We start from the raw sequence: 21574 nt of genomic DNA, 5'->3' as shown, positions 1-21574 counted from the left end.
TACGTAACATGTAGTCGTACACACAATAACAAGTTCTCATAGTTAAAAAAAAAATGTTTTCAGTAATAATAAAGCTAAAACAGCTTTTCACGTGCTGTTCTAGTAGAAAATGAATCATTGTGACAGACGGAACGGGGCTTGCCAAGCGCGTCTTCAAGGTGTCCTGTCTCTACAAGAACGATGCCAATCCGAATCCACAATATACCGGCATTCCCATGCATACCACAGCGCAGCAGCGCCAGATTTCCCTCTAGGTAATGTAGTGAGAAACTCTATGGCTTTACCACTGCTCCCTCTGAACCCAAGGGCTTCAAGGAGGCCAGTGGTGCCTAAATCGACCGCTGGGTAGACGTCTTCACATTCTAATAAAATTAGCTCCGTCGTTTCCCTAGCTTTACCGCAGCAAGCACATGCTTCTTCTTCCTTCTTATATCTCGCTTTATAGGTGCGTGTTCTAAGGCATCCCGATCTCGCTTCGAAAAGTAATGAGCTTCCCTTTGAGTTATCATAAATGGTTTCCTTCCTGATTTCGTTTTTTCCTCTTAAGTAGTTACTCATGCCAGGTTTCTTTTCCATTGCCGCCACCCATGAGATTAATTCAGCCTCTCTGACTTTCCGCTTGACCTTCCTTGTTGCTGTGTTGCCCACCCCACAGGCCGCATACTTGCTGGTAAGCTTCCTAGTTCTTTTCCTCCAATGTGAATCAATGTCGTGCCTGTACAGATACCTGAACACTCTCCCAGCCCATTTACTTTCTTCCATATTCCTGAGCCGTTCTTCATACTCCATTTTACTGCGAGCTTCCCTCACTTCAAAACTAGTCCAGCCCATATCCCCCTGCACAGCTTCATTTGTAGTCTTCCCGTGAGCGCCCAATGCGATGATCCTACTCCGGCGGCGGCGCGTGGCGGCGAAAAGCCGTACTAGAGTCGACGGCCGGTTCCCTTGGTTCTCCGCTCCATTTCCCAGGCACAGAAAAATAGAGCCCATACTTACTTACATTATTATTCCTATGAAAAATTATACGGAATCTACAGTTCTTATTCTATAGGTCACAATGGAGTAGAAACAAAAGTAGCGTTGCTACCGCCTTGTTTTAGGGCAAATTGTAGAGAGTTTTTCTATATATATGGCTATTTTCTACGCGCCGCAGCACTCTTGCCGATCATCACGACGTTAGGAGGTTTAGGACTCCAACGCGCCGTGTTTAGTACTGCATGGAGTTTCGGTAATTGTCAGTCGTGATGTCCAAGCGGCCTTTATACTGGGTGCACTGCTGTGTACCCGGCTGCAACAAAGGAGCACTGCAGAGGGAGCAAGGACGGCCTCTGTCCGTGTTCCGAGCCCCTCGAGATGATGCGGCCAGGGAGGTGTGGGAGCAGCGGCTCGAGCTGGTACCTGGGTCGCTGCGGCCTGACAGCCAGCTGTGCGAGTTGCACTTTGATCCCGGCCAGATCTGTCGCGACTACGTGCATCTCATTGGCGGAAAAGAGGTGAGAGGAGAGAGATTATCACCCGCATCACATGGCGCACTTTCGAATCGCGATCGAAATCCTGTATCGCGATAGAGAATTTCAATCCCGATCGCGCTCCATCGCCATTGGCTTCCTTGCGCAAACTTCCTTCGGGAGCTAGAAAGTGGCCGTGCGACACGCGCCTACGAATTTGTCATAACGCAATTGTATCGTCACATTTCACTACGGCTACAAAATACCACCGTTTCCTTTTTTCTTTTTTGTATAGACGTTGGATGTGTACAAAGATAGGTGAACGCTTAAAATCAGTATTCATTTTCTATAGTAGCGCTCATGGAAGCACAGTGGACGAGAGAGAGCACAACACAAGCATTATTCTTGCGCTGGCATTAGGAGTCACCTTCAAAAAGAATAAAAAATGTGGAGTGCACATATTGCAAGAACTTGCGGTCATGAAATATTTTAGTTCCTAGTCAAACGGGCGCATTTAGAAATCATAAACGATCATACACCATTGCGGCTGCTACATTTCGAGGTGGGTGAAATGCAAGAACGATCGTGTACTTAGATTTAGGTGCACGTTAAGGAATCCCAAAGTAATCAGAATTAATATGGAATTACCCATTACGACATGCCTCATAATCAGACTGTGGTTTTGGCATGTAATGACCCCCCAAAAATGTTTTTTTTTTTTTTTTCGCGTACATCATTCCCTCCTCGTTCAGGAACTTAATGCAAAAACTGTCTGCGAGATCTACTGCAGCATGGTTTTATAAAAAGGTCAGAAGATGTACATATGTCATGTTGCCATCAAATGTACAACACTTTCTTAGCTTTCACCAATGGTGGTGGCAGCACTAATTACTTTCTTCTTAAAATTCATCATGTGATGTGTGCATGTGGTGCGGTGGTTGGGGATACACATGTTGCTGGATTGCCCCCTTTATGCCCAGCATAGGCAGCAGCTACACTACCAACTTCTGCCTCTGGGCAACCACCTATTGGACAACACTTGGATGGATCATGACCAGTTACTGGCCTTGAAAAGACTGCTTTCATTGCAGTGCAAGGATTCTTTATTAGCACAGATGTTTTTATGTGGAGAGTCATGTTCATTGTTCTAATTTTGTTTCCCTCCCTTTCTCTCTTACAAATATGTTCACTTCTGCTTAAGTGTCCCATTTATAATTTTTAAGTAAATTTCTTTCCAATCAGTGAAATGAAGTAGTCAGAAACATGCTTCTTCCAACCTCTCCACTTACACCCCAATTTATCCTGCCTTATCCATGTACAACACTAGTGCATTGGCCTTCTCATATAACATGCTGAACCAAGCTAGAGCATAGCCTGTCTAGCCACAAGTAAATGGAAGCAGGTAATGTTGCATTCATTACAGTGCCTTGTGAAAACATTTGTGAAGTCACAGGACTTATGTGTAATTGACATTGATGTAATCTTGCATTCTGTATGGATTCTGGACATATTATTTACCTAGGTGAGGATCCCACGTGGCAGGGCAGCATTGCTACCCGACACTGTACCACTGGCACCTCGTAAACACCCTCACTGTGAAGAGTTCCCTGATCCCAAGAGAGTCCGGCTAGGCGATGACCCAAACCCCATGGATGAGGATGTGGACAAGCTTTTAGCCCTTCGCCTGCCCTCCAAATACTGGTCCTGCCTGCGCTGCCATAACCTCGAAGGAGCTGTGTTTGTCACGTCATCTTTTAATCCTGCCACAGCCGACTTGGTCACCGAGAAGATGGTGGTTGTGCAGTGGGCTGCTGGTGAGAAGCAAGAAGCAGTGGTGTGCGAGACATTGGTACGGGGACGTCGCTTGGGGGACGTGGTTGTGGGTGACCTGGGTGCTGTCCAACATGCACTTTGTGAGGTGGATGCATTGCATCTCTGTGCAGGCGTGGGTAGCGTCGAGTATGTGCTGGAGCAGCTGGGTGGTCGTCTGACGGCCCACTTAGAGCGCAGCCTAGCAGTGCACGGAGGCACCTACTTCAGCAGTGCCTGTGTGGCCACTGTGGAAGCCGTGGGTATGTGTACATGCTGACAAGCCATTTGCCATACAAACACCTTTATAACGAAGTGCTTGGGAATTCTGAAATGCTTAATATGCAGGGCCCTTCGTTGTAAGGATGGTGCACTGTACTGCTTCTAGTAAAGCCAATTAAGGAAGGTCAGCAGAAGAAAACATCTTTTTTAACAGGATTTCAAGTTGAACTTAGTGAGAAAAAGCCACTAATCATCTTGTGCACACTTTGTCCGGCGTAATGTGTAACCACAGCCGAGCGTATGGCATCGAGGTTCATGGCATGCTAGTTCTGCTTTTATCTATGTGTTCAGCCTGCTGGCTTCTTCCCCTTTTTTTTTCTTTTCATCAAGGTTGAGATGGAGGGCGAGACTTTCATAGCTACCATAGAGTCCGGACCCTCCTGCACAGTGTCTGTTGTTGTACTGACCAGCGCTATGTGCAGGCAGCGCTGCTAGATGTGTTCATTATAAAGCAACTGAATTTCTTCATTGTACAGGCGAATTCAAGAAATTTACACTTCTTGCATATTCAGAATCATAAAAAGCATACAGCTGTAGAATAGATTAAGAATTTTTAATTCTTTAGTGAGTTCTGTCAAGTTTGCAGACCACAGACTCCATGCAAGAACTCACTACAGGAACATCAAACATCTCTAACCACATCATCGATTGGGATGCTGCAAGCATAATCGCGACAGAGAAGCACCTGTATTGAAGACTACTCCTAGAATCTTTACACATTCAAAGGACTAGAAATGCGATTAACCGGACACTGGGTAATCTCCCTGCGATATACACGCGCACTCTGTGCCACCTAACACATAAATAATCGCCCCCTCTTGCGCTCATCTTCATCGTGAAAACAAGGGAACCATAGCGGTCTTGAAACGTAATTATATGTTTTATTTCCTTTTGAAATTTAGGCACGTGCCAGTTTATTTGGCAAAGGAACATCAAATATGATAACAATTATTTCATTTCGAGCAGGCTTGAAAAGCACCTATCCAGCCACTTGAATATAATGCCTGGTGCAAAACATTGTGAAAAACGAAAGTGAACCTGCTACACACAACGACATGCTGACACCAAGCGAGAATAGCCAATCGTCTACCTTCACACTGTTCTTACTAAAACATTTTGCACATGTTACTCAAACTTGCACTACTATTCTAATCGGAAGTGCTTCAAGATGTATGCAACACATTTTAAATATCAGAACTTTCATCATTGTTTTTACCTCAATTGGTTAAAGGGGTGTTAATATGGCGAGACTGATTAAATAATTAATTGCTTAGCCGAAATTGACACAAATTTGTATATAGGCAGCCTAAAAGCAAAGAATTCTTTTTGAACGACCGGAAATTACCGAGCTCTACCCAGTGCGTTCATTCAGTAGCTGGTGCCTGTGTGCAACAACTGCAGCTCTTTGCCGGATTATTTGGAAGAGTCTTCACATGGCATTAATCTCTGTTGCTCAAGTTCCTGGCCGATGTTATTCCTTGTATTTGGGCAGAAACAAATATCAAATTTCAAAGAGGTAATTCTTGAATCAAATAGCAACGACTATTCGATTCGTATTAGAATGTTTGTAGACCATTATTAAAAATAATTTTTTTTAATTTTAAATTTTCTGTGAATTATATGGAAAATTCTATTATCTTCTGTCTAAATGCATTTAGCATGAAAAATCTTTTGCTTTTATTCTCGCTTTAAAAATTTGTGCCTCTGATGTTTACAGCTGCATCCTGTGGTCCTTGTAAGCTGGCCAGGAAGGCTGTTTTGACGAAGAAGTCGGCGCTGCTCAGGAAGAATTTTCTCGTGTCATATGTGGACAGCTCTGTAGACACCAAGTAAAACAGAAATGAGAGACCGTTGAGGCCATGCCTGCAGCAGCAAAGTCATGGGCAAGACCTGCCTCATGGTTGCCCTTGCTTGTCATTCTCTGTGCCCAACTTTAGTGGACTATGAAGTCATCAACAAGAGTGCTCAATTTCAGTCTCCATTTTCTGTGCTTTGTAAAAAAGATAAAATTGAGTGTTTTGAGATTGAGCGTGTTGTTTCTTATATGTCGACAAAATACAGAATTGTTTTGCTGTAGTGGTCCGCTGTGAGGACCACAGATGTCATTACAGCGCATCACAAAAGGCACTTGCCAAGTTAGTTTCATTACTGAATAGAGTATTTAGGAACACTAAGAATGTGTTTAGATAGCACTGAAAGAAAACTAGTAGTAAACTGTTTTAACTATGTTCCTGCCTATTCAGTTGCATGTGGAAAACAGAAGTGCTCTTCTTATAATTGGTAACCACTGGACCAAGCTGAAGTTTTGTCACCTTTAACAGAACAGATTAAATTCTAGTGACTTCTAGGGGCAAATCTTTTCTTTAGGTTCTCAACTGCTCTATAAAAATATCTGGAATTGGAAAATTTCCAGAAAATAGAAGAATAAGCTAGCAACCCTAATTCTGCAGTAAGAAATAGCTAATAATGTTTTAGAACTTGCATGTATTTGCAAGTCTAAATCAGGTGAAATTTATATATTATGCACTGCCTGAATTAAACCAATATTTTGTGAATACCGCTACAGAAAGGATTTGGTGAAGATGTGATTGCACATGAACTACAAACTAATACATTATACTTTTCCAGTTTAGACCTAACAGATGGGGTTTACAGTACTGCAAAATCCATTTTTAGAGCCATCCAGTCTATTGCAAACAACACGATCAAACCCCAATTGTCAAGCAAATGTGAATGCCCTGTGCTTGATCACAAGAGAAAAATGATGAGCACATCAATGGAATGTGGAAATTTATCTAACACCCGTATCTCACCCACCTGCACAGATTGCAAGGTATTTTCATGCATTTCTTCCATTATCGTTCAGTAAAAGATCTTGAAATTTCCTAAGTTCCAATCTTGGGCTCCTTTACAACACAATTTGGTACATTTTCACTAATAAAAGTTCCAACTAGGTCTGAGCAGATGGTGTAAAAATCCATGATGTCATGGCGAGCTGTGGCAGGAATTTCAAGGCGGTGTCACCATCCACCTTTCGTTCTTCTGCCTTTCTGGCGTCTTCTCACTGTAAGAGTTGCTATTTTGGAATTGTGAGACAATGTTTTACTAACACAGCTCACATAATATTTCTCCTTAGTGGTTCTTTAAAATTAAGTGATAGATTTTAATGCCCCAAAGGTGGCACTGGGGCTATGAGATTCTGTAGTTAAAGGGCCCCTCACCAGGTCTAAATGTAAGCTTTGGTTATACACTGGAAGTTGTAAAACACTATTTAGGTATTTTTTTTTACTAAAATCATTTTTGAAATGGTTTATTATTGGAGAATATAGAAGTAACTGAATGTCCCATTGCCATACTGCCAGGAGGTGAACACAACTGCAAACAGAGACGCTCTCTCTCTCTGCCTTGACTAGCCTCCACATGCGGCATTTCTTCCCTGCCTTCTTCTATACCAGAGCCGAGGGACTATGTTCTATGCCGAGCCTCACCTCCCCTTTTTTTTACTGTCTTCCTTTCATTTCTTGCTCTGTAGTGCAATTCTAGTTGAGGCGTGTGTGTACCACACCGGATTAATAGTCAAAGCCACGTCGTAGTGAGTGCAACGACATTGCTAGCAGTGTGTTTTAAGTAGAGGTATTTGTGCATGTGACCTTGACTCTCTGGCTGATGCGGAGCGTCCCAGTAAGGGAATGCGTGCCGTTTGCTTAAAAATTTCAGCAGCTTTTAGAGCACGCAATGCTGTAATACTTTTCAGATCATCAGTGCGTTATGTATACTCTGTGCTTGTCCGTTTAATATGGCCAAATCTGGCGAGGGGCCCTTTAAGGGCTCCGAGGTTTCTTAGCATGCCCTAAACACTCGATACATGTGTGTTCTTGCATCTCACTCCCCATTTCATTAATTCATTCACCCCCATTGAAATGTGGCTGCTGCAGCCATGAATCAAATTCACGAGCTCATAAGACTGCCATGACTGAGCCACTGCTGTGGTTGAGGCTATGAATGACAGCACACCTACCTTAGGGTTGCCAAGTGTTTGCTCATTTTGGTTTTGCCCTTGCACCGGACCAGTGGCGTAGCCAGAAATTTTGTTCGGGGAGGGGGGCTCACGTTGCAGCTCGGCCTCCTTGTATAAAATTTGTTGAGGGATCAACTACATGAATAATAACTGCATTGCCATTGCCAAATATGCTGCTAACGAATTTGAACACTACGCACTGTGAAGACAAGTAAAGTGTGTATTTTTTCATGAAATAATATGCTTGCATCAGTGCGTGCCGCTGATATGATAAATGTTAAGGCCATGAAATGAACAAGTTGAGGGCAAATATTTTAATTAAACTTTTTCATTCAAGATTCTTGTTTACACTTCTGCACAAATGCAACAGCCAGGGAAAAATCTCAATGACGCTGTTCTTTGTTACAATGTATTGCGCAGGAGCGGCTGTCACCGGTTGTGTATTGTGAGTCAGCCTGACTATGCCCACTGCAGGGCAAAGGCCTCTCCCATACATCTCCAACTACCCCGGTCATGTGCTAATTATGGCCATGTTGTCCCAGCAAATTTCTTAATCTCATTCGCCCACCTAACTTTCTGCCGCCCCCTGCTACGCTTCCCTTCCCTTGGAATCCAGTCCGTAACCCTTAGTGACCATCGGTTATCTTCCCTCCTCATTACATGCCCTGCCCATGCCCATTTCTTTTTCTTGATTTCAACTAAGATGTCATTAACTCGCGTTTGTTCCCTCACACAATCTGCTCTCTTCCTATCCCCTTAATGTTACACCCATCATTCATCTTTCCATAGCTCGTTGCGTCGTGCTCAATTTAAGTAGAACCCTTTTCGTAAGCCTCCAGGTTTCTGCCCCGTAGATGAGTACTGGTAAGACACAGCTGTTATACACTTTTCTTTTGAGGGATAATGGCAACCTGCTGTTCATGATCTGAGAATGCCTGCCAAATGCACCCCAGCCCATTCTTATTTTTCTGATTATTTCAGTCTCATGATCCGGATCCGTGGTCACCATCTTCTCTAAGTAGATGTATTCCCTTACCACTTCCAGTGCCTCGCTACCTATCGTAAACTGTTGTTCTCTTCTGAGACTGTTAAACATTACTTTAGTTTTCTGAAGATTAACTTTTAGAGCCACCCTTCTGCTTTGCCTGTCCAGCAGAAGGGTGGGTCTTGTGAGTAATTGCACTGAAATTATAATCGGAACAGAGAGCACATATAAAAAGCAGGAGTTCTGCAACATGTTCGAGGGCGAGTCAAATGAAAGTGAGCCGATGCAAATATATGACAAACGGTGTACTTTATTTAAAAGAAATCTCCATGACCATGTAGACATTTGTCCCACTGACCAACGAGTCGTGTGATTCACATCTTTGAGAACTCCTTGGGTTGCTGCTTGTAAAAGTCTGTAACTGACCCTTTCACGTCTTCGTCTGAAACGAACCTGGTTTCCTTGAGCAGTTCTTTTTTTTTCAATTGCCCCAAAATGTGGAAGTTGCAAGGCGACAGGTCTGGGCTGTATGGCGGATGTCGCAGCATTTTCTACTTCAACTTTGCTCGTTTTCTATTAACCACATCAGTGACATACAGACAGGCATTGTCGTGGAGCAATATGACCCCATTTGCCAAATTTCTACGTTGTTTGTTCTTGACTGCAACATGCAGCCGATCCAGCATTTCACAATATCCGAAACGATTGATAGATTCTCCAGGTTTAGCAAATTCTATCCGTAATGGCCGATGTTCAACGAAATACCTATCAGAAATTGATGTTCAACGCACACTGCAGCCATATGGGAAGTAATTTCTTTTTGGGAAACACCTTCAGCTGTCAAAAACTTCACGACATCACGCTGTTCACCGTTTGGAGCGCCCATTATGTCACACAACCATGTTTAACGCAGTGTATGGGAGCATTAAAGAACATTTATCCTCACACCTGCGTGTCACTTTTGTAAATGAGAGATCTCTGTGTGCTACACGCATGCCTCACAGATAATGAACAGAACCATTATTGCGTGGGAAGGATAGGCTGACTTTCATTTGACTCGCCCTCATACATTAGAAATGTGAAGATACAATGGAAAATACAAATGCGAAGATACAGCTTGATAAAGGGCAAAAAAGTGTCACTGGAATCACTGAGCGTGTGCTGGTGGGCTAGTTGGTTAAGCATGATTACAAAGACGGCGCCGAATAAAACACGAGACAAGCGCCTACGTGCTTGTCTCGTGTCTCCTTTCTTCGTGTGTTGCTTTATTCGGCGCCGTCTTTGTAGTCACTGGAAACAAAGCTCACTGTACTTATACACAAAACTTAGCAACAAGATATTTCAATATGCATAAAGGTATCCAACAAATCTATGTATGTAAGAAAAAGTCACTGTGTATAATGCACCAAACAAGGGAAATAAACATGTTTCCCAATCACACATTCACAGATCACAGAATCCTAAGGCCCCCCGCTCGCTCTACTATCCCCGACGTATCGCGCGTGATGGAAGGCAGCGCGCATCCTCTCCGCTTTTCTCCCTTGCGCACACAAGACCATCGGCCACCATCAACCACAAGGCCACCATCGTCGGCTCACCCATGCCCCCCCCACTACACTTTCACTCGCACATACAGCATGCGGCGTTATTGCCTTTGGACTTCATACGGAACATGAGGGTGACAATGAGGCAAGATCGGCCTTCTCTTCCTCTGATGCAGCACGGCTTGCCTACTCGCGACCTGACACCTACTCTATGATCAAGGCACTCATGCAGGACCTTACAAAGGCATACAGAGCCCACGATGACAACATCCACAGATGCCCACATATGATCGACCCAGAGGGTAAATTCTGTTTGCCCTCGAACGTTACGCAGAGCAAGACGTCACTGTTACACAGGATTCGGCTGAGCGTTGCTTTCACCTGTCGCTACGTGCACCTCGTCGGCCAGTCGAACAGCCCTGATTGTGAACACTGCCAGATGCCTGAAACACTGGAACACATACTATGCGATTGCCCAGCATATATGCTGGAGCGAAGGACGTTGGAAAGTTTCCTAGCCAGCGTTGGCAGGCAACCTCTGTCGGAGGAAGCTATCCTCGGCCCATGGCCCGACAATGCAACTTCAATGCGTGCAACTAAAGTGTTGTTGAAGATTCTGCAGGACACCAAGCTCGACGAGCGGCTGTAGCAAGGCAACATCTCGTATACATAAGCACTCGCCACTTCTCTTATCATCATCCATCCCAGTACTTTCACTCCGCTTCCCTCTTCCCCAGTGCAGAGTAGCAGTCTAGAGCGCACTAGCTCAGGTCGACCGCTCTGTCTTTCCTGTCAATAAATTCTATTCTATATATATATGAGGGTGATGGCAGGAACTTCGCCTAAGTGTCCATTAATTGCTATCGCAATAATATGTTAAGAGTATCCGGCAACTGAAGCGTCCCACGGCTCATCGCTTTGCGCAAAAGAAGTAACAAAATCGAACTTGCACCAAGCGACAATTCGCTGCGCGCAACAATGTCTTTTTTTTTTTTACTTTTGTGTGGCGGTGGCACCGCAATGAAAAAACCTGAAGGAAAGCATGTTGGTCGCAATCGAATGCCTACTTTGGGCGCCTAATGTGATTACTGAAGGAATACCAAAGAAAACGTGAGACGCTTGGTCCACAGAGGACCATACCCATACTGCTCGGTATCCTACACTGGCGAGACGAAACTTTCCGGAGAGGTTGCGCTGCATTGCGCTCCATCGAGCATGCTGCAATCTGTCGAGTTCCCACAGTGATGGCAGTGAGTGACCATTGTTTCTTTTTCTTGTCTGCTAGCCGGAAAACGTCGAAAACTCGGCCAGACAAAAACAAACGCGCACCAAAGTGGCCACGCTGTAGTCGGGGCAACACGAGAAGAATGTATGCGCTCTGGCTGGCTCTGGCAGCCCGCTGGTATTGAGAACCAGAAAATTAGGAAGCTCAATCTGTCCTCTCGAATAAAAGTCAAACTACAAAAAAAAGAAAAGAAGAATGTAGTTACCTTTGCTGGCTTTAATGTCTTGACATGAATGGTTTGTCGCACGTGAAAAATATGTGGGTATTCTTTTCTGTGACATGACGGCACAAATGAACCACCACCACACTTCGTCTAATCAGACCTCGCTGCGTACTTTGTCAACTTGTCTGATAGCGTGTTGATTTGGCTTGTCTCGTTGTATGGTCCTATGCACAACTTTAGAAAAACTCAATGCACCTTTCGCGTGAAATGTTTATAACAACATTAAACCCTCCAAAGTTCCGGAAACTAAAATATAAAGCACGACTTTGGAGATGTCAATGCACCTTTTACATCAAAACTTTATACCCATTAAGTTTCAGAATTTAAATATACGCACTCTGTAGATTCCGCGCCCTCCGCGAGATGTTGCGACGAGCCCGCTCGCCATCAAAACGCCCTTGAAACTTTGTGCTTTGATGGGGCTCCTTGCGTTATGTGACTCCAGGCGCATGGGCGTTGCCACGAAATGTAGCCCGAGTTTGCAATATTTGAGCTGAAATGTCCTTTTTTTCGAGCGTGAAAAAAACATTCTAGACAAAATCCAGAATGATTTCTAGCACTTGGGGTTGTTTTGGTCGGCGGTGCAAGACAGCATGAAAAAATTTGAGGGGGGGGGGGGGGCTGAAGTCCCATAAGCCCCCTCCTCCCCGGCTGCGCCCCTGCACCAGACATAACTGCTCACCGACAAAAGTGAAAGATGATGGTGGGCATGACACAAACAATACCCTAGCCGAGCCTGTGACCAATTGACCCTCCTAACAAGGCCATGTAATTAATCTTCATGTACCAGAACAGCAGATGCCAGAAGTATGTATGCAGCAGCACCATCACTGAATGAGAGGGTTGTACTACAAATAGAGGCTTAGAAATGTATGGTCCTCACTATATTGCGAAAAAAAGTGGAATCCTCATAATTATCTGGCACTGCTTTGCCAGGTTCTTCCACTTAACCCTTCCTGCTTACCTAGTGGCTCTTTCCTTATAGTGTTTCTCTTTCCGATTGCTACCCCTTTCTCACTTAAGCCTATGAACAATCCTTCAATAGGTTATTTGTTTATTCAAAACTTGCCACAGTGGCTTGGGGGACGACGACGATCTGTTGCTGAGCAGCAAGAGGTTGTGGCTTCAATTTCAAGCCACAGAGGCCACATTCCAATGGGGGCAGAAAATGCAAAAGCGCTCATCTAACCACTCTTTGGGCAGACAATAAAGAACCCCAATCATTCTAAAATAATCTGGAGCCCCCCACTATGGAATTTCTTACAGCCTGCAATGCAAGTTGCTTTCACAAATTAAATGCCACAGTTTAATTTCTGAATTTCACACATATTCGAATAATATAATTGGAGTTGACCCTGACTTAGAGCTTCTGTCATCAGCTGCACAGGAAATTTTCTGCAGCACTGTTGTGACTGACATGCCTTACATTTTAGCAACACTTCCTCTAAAAAAAAAAAAAGGAAAAAAAGGAAAAGAAATTATATAGGCTTCCTTTCATTGAGCAGAGAATTCCAGTGGGTCAACAGGAGCACACTTAGAGTGCTCCTTTCCACTAGTTCTAGTTGACTGAACAAAAAGCCTTCTGGTAATAACACAGCTTCCTGTCATGCCAACTTTATCCCACCCCAGATAAAAACAATATTGCCCCTGACAAACAATGCAATTTCACCTCCTCAGATCAATTACTAGGTGAGACAGATACTAGGACAGACAGGTATTACTTGCATTCCAAGTTGTAATGTTCAGCAAGTTAACTAAGCTTCATTATTAAATTTTAAATTAACTTAGGGTATGTGTTGAAGTTGCAGAGTTAAAGCTGGGCAGTCATTAATCTGTTTATTTAGCAGAAATCAAGATTATACTCCATTTTATATATTGCGTGGAATGCTGTGGATGCTAGCAAAACATTATGCATTGCTGCATTCACACCAAAAAGTAATTCAGCGCTTTTTTCCAGCAATTATATGTAACTGTTGTTTAATTAGGCTTTATAATGAATGAAAAAAAAATGTTTTAACCCTTGAAATTTAACGGATTGTGTTATATGCCAGTCATAGGTTGCTTCAGATCACTTTGCTATACTTTCTTTTCATAAGTGCAAGCATAGGCTGTTAGTGTGCAGTGAAGCATATACTGGCTGAGAGCTGTACCTGTTTCACGGCATCACATGTAATCTAATAAATCTGATATGACACTCGGAAGATGCCACACAAAGTTCATGTGAAGCAAATTTTGAATTATCAATAAGAAATGAAGAAACTCCAAGCAAAGTGTCAAACCCATACCCTTTCGATTCAGAGCTCCATGCCTAAACTCGTTGACCAAGGAACTCTAACAGTGATACATTTTAATGACTGAACTTATTGTGTAGCTTTCCCAGCTTTGCACGCTAAATATGAAACGAACTGCTTGAGACATCTGTCCTCAAAATGTGTTATGAAATCCAGGGTTCGACGGAAACCCGTCTGGTTGGGAAAATTCTTGGTGGGAAAACAAAGTGCCGACCAATCGTTGAAAAAGGAAGAAAGACGTTTTGACCCCACTACGGGAGCCTTGTTTGTGTTATGATGATGATGTTTGTGTTATGATGCCATGTGTTGTGATGTACTGAGTTGCATCCAAAGGTTTGCGAGGGAGGCTTTTTGTGAAAATATTAACTGGGGCAAATGTAACCACATCTTTGAATGTAAAGCTCTTGGAGATTATTTAATGAATCTAATCATAAGAGCTATGTTTGGCTGATGTCAGTACGGGTCAGACAAAGATTTATGTATCCCAGCATCTCCGCCTCTGTCCAATTCTGGCTGTGCTGCTTGCTGGAAGTCACTGCAGCATTCCCATCATTGCTGCTTGTGTTATAAGCAGCACTACGGCGAAATTAGCAACATTGCTTTTGCAAAATATACTTCTAAACACAGAACTTATAACACAGCCAGTATCTTACTCCTTCAAGTGCTTACATTATGTCGTACAAACTTCTTACGTTAATAGAAAGTGCATTTATATTGCTCCACACTGCAGGCACACAACACAACGGGGCCGTTCCCTACTCAGAGACATGGAACAAACCTTTTGCTCCCATCAATTCGTGGTGCACTGGAAGCAGAAAGTTTTCGTTACATTCAAATCAAGAACAGCACCAGAGTGAACACACCCTGCTGCCACTCGCAGATGGAGCAGGCTTTAGCCTTCTTCTTCCTCGTCACTTTCTTCAGCCAAAACCTGCTCGTCGCGCGGCAACTGCGACGTGAACTCGTCCAGCGGCGGCCGCGTCAATCCCAGCAGGTACGCCCGGTGGCGTTTGCTGCTGGTTTCCGTGCCTTGTCGCGGTGGCCTATGCTTGTGCAACGGCGGTGCCGCGCTACTTGCCAAAGGCCGGCCGCCGCCGGCCAAGGTAGCAGCTACGTAAATCGCTTCGAGACCCGGCACACCGTCGAGACGTCCCACCAAAGGCATGCCCGGCTCGTCAAGTTGCAGCCGTACCGTTAGGCCTTCATAATATCCTAGCGCCGCACGCAGACCACGTAGGCATACCGTGAGTTCGGTAACGTCACCGCTACACTGCAGGTCGTCTAGTTCAGCAGCTTGGACGCTGACGCTAGTGCGAACAGAACGCTGCGTGTCGGCTCCCTCCAAATGCGTGAAGACGTCGAGCCGATCAGGTGATAGCCTCAGCGTTACTTCAGGCACGTTAATGGGAAAGTTGCCGAGCACGTCGGACAGCAGCTTGGCTTGGCCGCACACGCTTCTCGCATACGAGTCGGCACGAAACGAGAACTGCAGTTCCTCGTACTCAACAAGAGGCAGCCAGAAGCGCTTGGTAAGACCGCGCCGATAGCGTAGAGCGATCAATGCCTGATCACCCGTCAACTCGACTACGCATTCTTCTACTGTTCGGTCGAGCGACTGCACGGACCGGAAGGCCAGGAGGCTTGAGCGCGCACTCAATTTGCCCCGGTAGCCCTCGCTCCTAAACTCGCTGGTGCTGAAGAAACTCTGTTCAAAGCTGAAGCACATATACGAGCTCCGGGAGGCGCTGAACGCTTTCAACGACAGCGTCCGGTCGTCGGCGATCACATACACTTCGTCGCCGATCTTGGTCAACGTCTGCACGGCGCGGCCGAACAACTTCACGTTTGGCCCCGGAATGGTGTACTTCATGGCGTGAAAGCTCTACGGTGGTGCTGTCCTGTTTTTGTTGCCTCTTGACACGATCGTCGTGTGTTTATCCCGTGTCATAATAACTCGTCGAAGCTAATTAAATTTCGGCGAAAGCCATCCTAAGTGCAGCCAGGCGCGAACGCAAGGCATGCAGTCACGCAGTTTCGAGCACAGAACACCTATTGGTTTCGAGTTCCCGCCCTATGATTGACTTCGGCTTGATGGATATGGACTTCGGCTTGGATGATATGCTCATCCATATCATGTCCAAAGAGATGCCACGAGAGATACGAAGGATGCAGCAGTATTATAGTACACTTTTATGTACAGTCATAGCCTCCTATATTTTTTCATGCCTGCCCACTAACGGGAGGAACAAAGCGCGCCGTCCATAGAGTTTCCTACAAAAATTACTAGAGAGAACTCTGGCGCTGCAGTCGTTGTCCTACCGTCCTACTATGGTGGCTAGAAGGGGGAGGTGGCGCCAGCGCCGGCCTATCCGCCGAGAAAACGCGATCCTCTCGTTCATGCACTGCCGCAAAGGCCGCGGTGGCGCTGCGGTCAGCTTGGCGATGCAGTCAGGCGGTTGCGCGCGTGTCCAGCTTCCCGCGGTGTCTCGCCGGCGCGACAGCGCTCCTGTTTCTTCGCGGCTGCCAAAGTGTTCTCTCGTTTATGGCAATATGTGTTTCACTGCTGACATGTTAATGCGAGTGCCGGACTTCGCCGAACAGATGAATTCCAACGCAAAAAACGCGACGCAGCGTCACTGCTTCGCCCCTGGCTGCACGTCCGACTAGTGTCGTCGAGGCAGCATGAAGGGTGCTCTAAACTTAGGAGGGTGCTCTAAATTGCATATTTGTTCAAGGTCGAACGTCTTCACTTTTTATTTAGTGGAAAGTGATATCCTTGCCTCCCCATTTCTTAGTGGGTGTTCAATGCTTAATGTTTTTCTTTCAAGTTACACAGAAGCATGTGTAAATGTGATATCTTGTATTTTGAATTACCCTGAATGTATGATGTGCAGTGCTTTGCTATTAGTACGATGTGCAATAAATTTTTGCTATGCTTTGTATTACCTGTTGTGAACCCCATTCCCATTCTTTAGGAGTAAACTGACGCTTCATATTACTGAAACTTAAGGAGTGGAAGACAGCGGGCAACCAACAGCCAACCTTTTTTTCTCTCATTTAATACCACTTTTAATTTCCTTTTTACATATTCCTTTATGCCCTGAGGCAATAAACAACGTTATTAAAAAAAATGCAATCGCACGGACCCGAAACATATTTCAATCCTAATTCTTTTGGTCTGTGTCTCCTACTGTCGTCATGCACTATCTTGACCACACGGGACTCATTCGGACCCTTCAATTCCTGAAACTGAAAGGATTCACGAATAACGCTTTAGATACGGCGATGTGTTACGCAGCAGATGTATTGCAGAGGCAACCACTCGATTTTAATGGTTTTGTTTGTGGGGTTTCACGTGCCAAAGTGTTCAGGCTGTGAGAGATGCCGTAGTGGAGGCATGAAGGACTGGAAATTTCGACCACCTGGGATTCTTTGACGTGTACTAACATCGCACAGCAAACGGGCGCCTTGTTTTTCGCCTCCATCGAAAAGCGGCCGCCGCGGCCGGGATGCCATCCCTCATCCTTGGGCACAACAATCGGGCGCCCTAACCACTGCACCACCACGGCTTAAAATTGCATTCTGTCAGCCGTAGTCACGTTCGACTAGCGTTTAATGAACTAAACCACTGCTTGCAACATCACTGAAAGGCCGACGCGTTGCGTGCGCGGCAGGCCTGCGTCCTTGCGTATGCTCAAAGCCAGCGGCGCGTACCATGCATCGCATTACGGCCAACAGCGCCACCTACGCCCGGCTTGAAGTGGAGGAACGGCTTCCATCCGCCGTTGGCGTCACCTCTCCCTTCTAGCCACCATAGTCCTACCATGGGAACATAGAGTTTCTCACTATAACACCTAGAGGGTAATCTGGCGCCACCGTCTATGGGAGGAGCACCGTGCCGTCATGGGAATGACGGTATATGTGCCTGCGAGGCTCGTGTTGGCTGGTGTTGTAAGAGGCTTCGTCTAAAACGTGGATATGGCTACGCAAATAACGCGTTCTCAAAGTAAAATCTTCATAAAATGTTTCCATTCATGCATATTACATTTTTACTCACCAACGATGCATGACCAAGCGAAGAAAAGCAAGTAACGACCAACTGTTTCAAAGCGAGTGCGAACCTTGTCGTCTGTCCTCCAACTTTAGCGGCCCGCTGATACTTTTTACGTAACACGTGGTCGTACACACAATAACAAGTCCTCATAGTTAAACAAAACATGTTTTCGCGTAATAATAAAGCTAAAACAGCTTTTCACGTGCTGTTCTAGTAGAAAATGAATCATTGTGACAGACGGAACGGTACTTGCCAAGCGCGTCTTCAAGGTGTCCTGTCTCTACGAGAACGACGCCAATCCGAATCCACAACATACCGGCATTCCCATGCATACCACAGCGCAGCAGCGCCAGATTTCCCTCTAGGTAACGTGGTGAGAAATTCTATGCATGGGAATGATGGGAAGTACATGGATTTGTCTGATCTTCGTGCTTGTGGATCCAGACGTTCTTGTGGCTTTGTATATTAGGCTATATAAATCTTATTGTCGTATATTTCAGCGCAATCTATATTCTTCGAAGTGCAGAAGACGCCGTGAACGCGTACAATTGCTATGAATTGCAGCGATTGAGCTTGTCCAGGCGGCCCAATCGAAACGCGCCAAGCGTCTCAAGGCACTGGCATGCCCGCAATAAATTCATAAGGGCGTTTCATTCGCATGTCGATACATGCGTCCGTGGCTTAATGGTTTCAATATTAGGCTTCCGTGCTAGAGTCCCTGTGTTCGAATCCTGCCGTCGGGCAATTTTAATTATGTTTATTTAATCATTTATTACGCAATACACTGTTGAAAATGACGAGTTTACAAAGTCACAATGCCGTTTGACGCCAAAAGGACGAAGTTTAGGCAAATCCATATACTTCCCATAATTCCCATGCTGGGACAACCACTCCCATTGCAGCTCCCATAGAGTTTCTCACTATAACTACAGTGTACTAGATTATTCTAGTACACTGTACTATAACACTATGGCAGCTCCCGTAGACACTAGCGCCAGAGTTCCCTCTAGTAATTTTTGTAGGAAACTCCATAACGTTTCTCACTATTAATGTAGTGAGAAACTCTATGAGGAAACTCTATGGCGCCGTCCGTATTGCCTAGTTCATGCGCCCGTCACCGTCACCAGCTCGCGCTGCCTTCCCATACCGTCCTGAGTCAATGCCTGAGGAAACGCCATAACGCCTGAGGAAATTGGACGATAACAGGTGAGTAGCTAAGGTATTTAAATACCTATACAGAAAAAGCGTTGACTCACAATGGCGGAAAAGAACTAGAAAACTAACCAGTAAGTATGCCAGACACGAGGACGAAGGAAGACAGAGCATTAAATGACAGGTTGAAAACGCGGATGGTAAAAATTGGACAAATTCAATAGAGAAGAAGCATAGTGTTGAACTATATCGAGACTGGAAGCAGCAGATCAGGAAGGAAGCGTTTTATGATAACTCAAGATGCAGTGCCCTTCTCTTTGAAGCTAGGTAAGGATGTCTTAGAACGCGGAGCTATAAAAAGAAATTTAACGAAGAAGAAGACGCATGCACTATGTGTGGTAAATCCGTAGAAACAATAGAACACCTCATACTAAAATGTGATGGTAACAATCCCGATGTCGATGCGGCCACAATCACGCTTCCTGAGGCCCTAGGGTTCAGAGATGATAATAGCCATGTAAATAAATATGGGGTAGAAATTAGCAAAAGGCGATTGGAGGATTGGTGGCTCAAAAGCAGAGAGGTGACATAAGGTTAAAAGGGTAGGAAGACGTATTTAAAGAAAATCGAGAATTTGAATAACACACAGCCAATGCCATTGACACAGCACGGGTAAACAAAAATAAAAGGCAAAATAAAAAGCTGAGCATGGTGGCAACTGCCATCACCCCGTTTCAAAGGGGACGCTCCTACCTTCCATCCATCCGTCCCAGAGCAGAAGACGCGACGACGCTGCTTGCGCGTGCGCTCGTGGAGACACGTTTGGCGTTCGTATTTGACAAGGAACTATAAAATAAAATCGCACGTTGAATTGATGTTTCTAGACAATGTGCATCGGAAGTAAGCAACACAAAACGTGTTGTGGAGAGCCAGCCCTTCACCAGAAAGCGCCGAACTGTGACATCATAGTTCACATTTTGAGGGTCTTTAATTCGTGACAGCGGTTTTATTTCAAACACTTTAGCCAAGTCGTGTTTGTCTGTCGCCTTCATTGGAAGATTTGTGAATATTGGGCAAAAAAAACTTTGTCAGCAATAGTTTCAGCAAGTTCTCTTGGTATCGTGGCGTCGAGCACATCAAGGTTTTGCGCTCGCGGAGTATTGGAGCCTCCACTCACAGCCTCATTCAAAGGGTGATTCATGTGCCTTCTTCTTGCGAGAAGAATGCTGATTAATTTCTCTAATGCGTAGAGAACCACTATATGTTGTCCAGATGGGTAGATGAGTCCACCGCGGTCTTGGTGCTTTATCAGCGAGTGCGAGGACGCCGATGCGTTTGGCTTTGTTAACAGGCTGATGCAGTCCACACAATCGATCTTTTCTTGCACAGCTCTTGCCAAGTACCATAGCTAATGCTGCGACATCTGGAGCAGGAAGCCGAGACTGTTCTCGCTTGAGTCGCTCTGTGAGCTCGATCTCTACATGCATCTGCATGAAATTCCTTGCTGGTTCCTTCCCTTGTGTTTTTCTGTTGCGGCAGCGTTGACAAGCAATCGTTGCCTTCTGCTGCCATTTGGCTGCTCGTACTTGATGCCGACGCGATGCAAGTCTTCGGAGTCTTCTCAATACCTGAGAGAACAGCGCGCTCGGGCATCCGTTTGATCATTTGAGACTGCATGCTGACTTCCTCAGCCAGCCAAAAAACGACTCGATTGGGTCAGACGACATTTTCCTCCTTAAAACAAAGTGAAAGCACATCTCTTCAAGAAAATATCGAACACAGTCAACATTTGAATGAGTAGTCAACACCAGGCCTTCGTAAGTTTCCTTGCTTAAGAAGTTCTTCGCCAGGCACTGGCTTTTGAGATCGGGGAGGTAGTCGAGGAAGCTTGTTTCAAACCAGTTTAGCTGTTCATAGCTTGTAAATTCGAACTGCTTGCAGTCGGCATTGTTCTGGTGTATGTGCTGGGTACAATTGCTCACGTGCATGAGCATGAACCAGCGGTGCACGGTGTCCATGAATTCAACCGTCGGTCCCACACCCGCGAAACTTGCGTTGCATATGTGTGGCCCGCTTGCTCTTGCAGGGGCTTCAGTGCAGCTGTCACGGTAGGAGACAAAACTTGAATTGCTCTCTTCATGTTCATTTTTTCGATATTTGTGGGGAACACGGGTTTTCTTGCTAAAAATAGAACTGGCTCTACAAGGCTGCCTTGCTGCATTTTGAAGGCTGCCTTGCTGCATTTTGTAGAGGCTCTTCAAGTGGTTCACCGTTATCTCACCGCCTTTTCCGATGTCACGCGACAAAACCTGCGATCGCACGTTTTTGACCAAGTGGCACTGATCGAATGCTAGGAAAAGCTTTCAATTCGGTGTTGCTGGTTGCTCAATAGAATGCGTGGGGCTTCCGTTGAATAGAAGTTGGAACGCTAAGACATTGATCTTGTCGTTGTCGGTGACAATACGCACGACGAAAAATCCTGT

The 21574-nt window shown here is 45.2% G+C and overlaps 2 protein-coding genes and 1 pseudogene across 2 annotated transcripts; 1 reads left to right on the top strand and 2 right to left on the bottom strand.

The window, feature by feature from the left end:
- The first annotated feature begins 918 nt into the window (after positions 1–918).
- LOC126531838 (uncharacterized) lies at positions 919–5563 on the top strand. The gene is made up of 3 exons (XM_050179581.3): positions 919–1493; positions 2971–3520; positions 5257–5563. Exons 1-3 carry the CDS (start codon positions 1245–1247, stop codon positions 5370–5372), a joined length of 915 nt encoding a protein of 304 aa, XP_050035538.1. The 5' UTR covers positions 919–1244; the 3' UTR covers positions 5373–5563.
- A 2293-nt stretch (positions 5564–7856) lies between these two features.
- On the bottom strand, positions 7857–16798 carry Rad9 (cell cycle checkpoint control protein Rad9). The gene has a single exon (XM_055071512.2). The coding sequence runs from the start codon at positions 15753–15755 to the stop codon at positions 14778–14780; it is 978 nt and encodes a 325-aa protein (XP_054927487.1). The 5' UTR covers positions 15756–16798; the 3' UTR covers positions 7857–14777.
- A 2244-nt stretch (positions 16799–19042) lies between these two features.
- LOC126531834 (uncharacterized) lies at positions 19043–21312 on the bottom strand (annotated as a pseudogene).
- Between the last annotated feature and the right edge of the window lie 262 nt (positions 21313–21574).

The sequence above is a fragment of the Dermacentor andersoni genome, chromosome 5 (genome assembly GCF_023375885.2).
Source record: "Dermacentor andersoni chromosome 5, qqDerAnde1_hic_scaffold, whole genome shotgun sequence".
NCBI lineage: Eukaryota > Metazoa > Arthropoda > Arachnida > Ixodida > Ixodidae > Dermacentor > Dermacentor andersoni.
Note: the sequence above shows the minus strand (reverse complement) of the source record. Positions and strands in the feature narration are given on the sequence as shown.

Excerpts from the sequence above, each read along its gene's own strand:
- LOC126531838 (XM_050179581.3), top strand. The coding sequence starts at position 1,245 with ATGTCCAAGCGGCCTTTATACTGGGTGCACTGCTGTGTACCCGGCTGC. Across the intron at positions 1,494-2,970 it reads ATCTCATTGGCGGAAAAGAG|GTGAGGATCCCACGTGGCAG; the intron begins GTGAGAGGAGAG and ends TTATTTACCTAG. Across the intron at positions 3,521-5,256 it reads GGCCACTGTGGAAGCCGTGG|CTGCATCCTGTGGTCCTTGT; the intron begins GTATGTGTACAT and ends TGATGTTTACAG.
- Rad9 (XM_055071512.2), bottom strand. The coding sequence starts at position 15,755 with ATGAAGTACACCATTCCGGGGCCAAACGTGAAGTTGTTCGGCCGCGCC.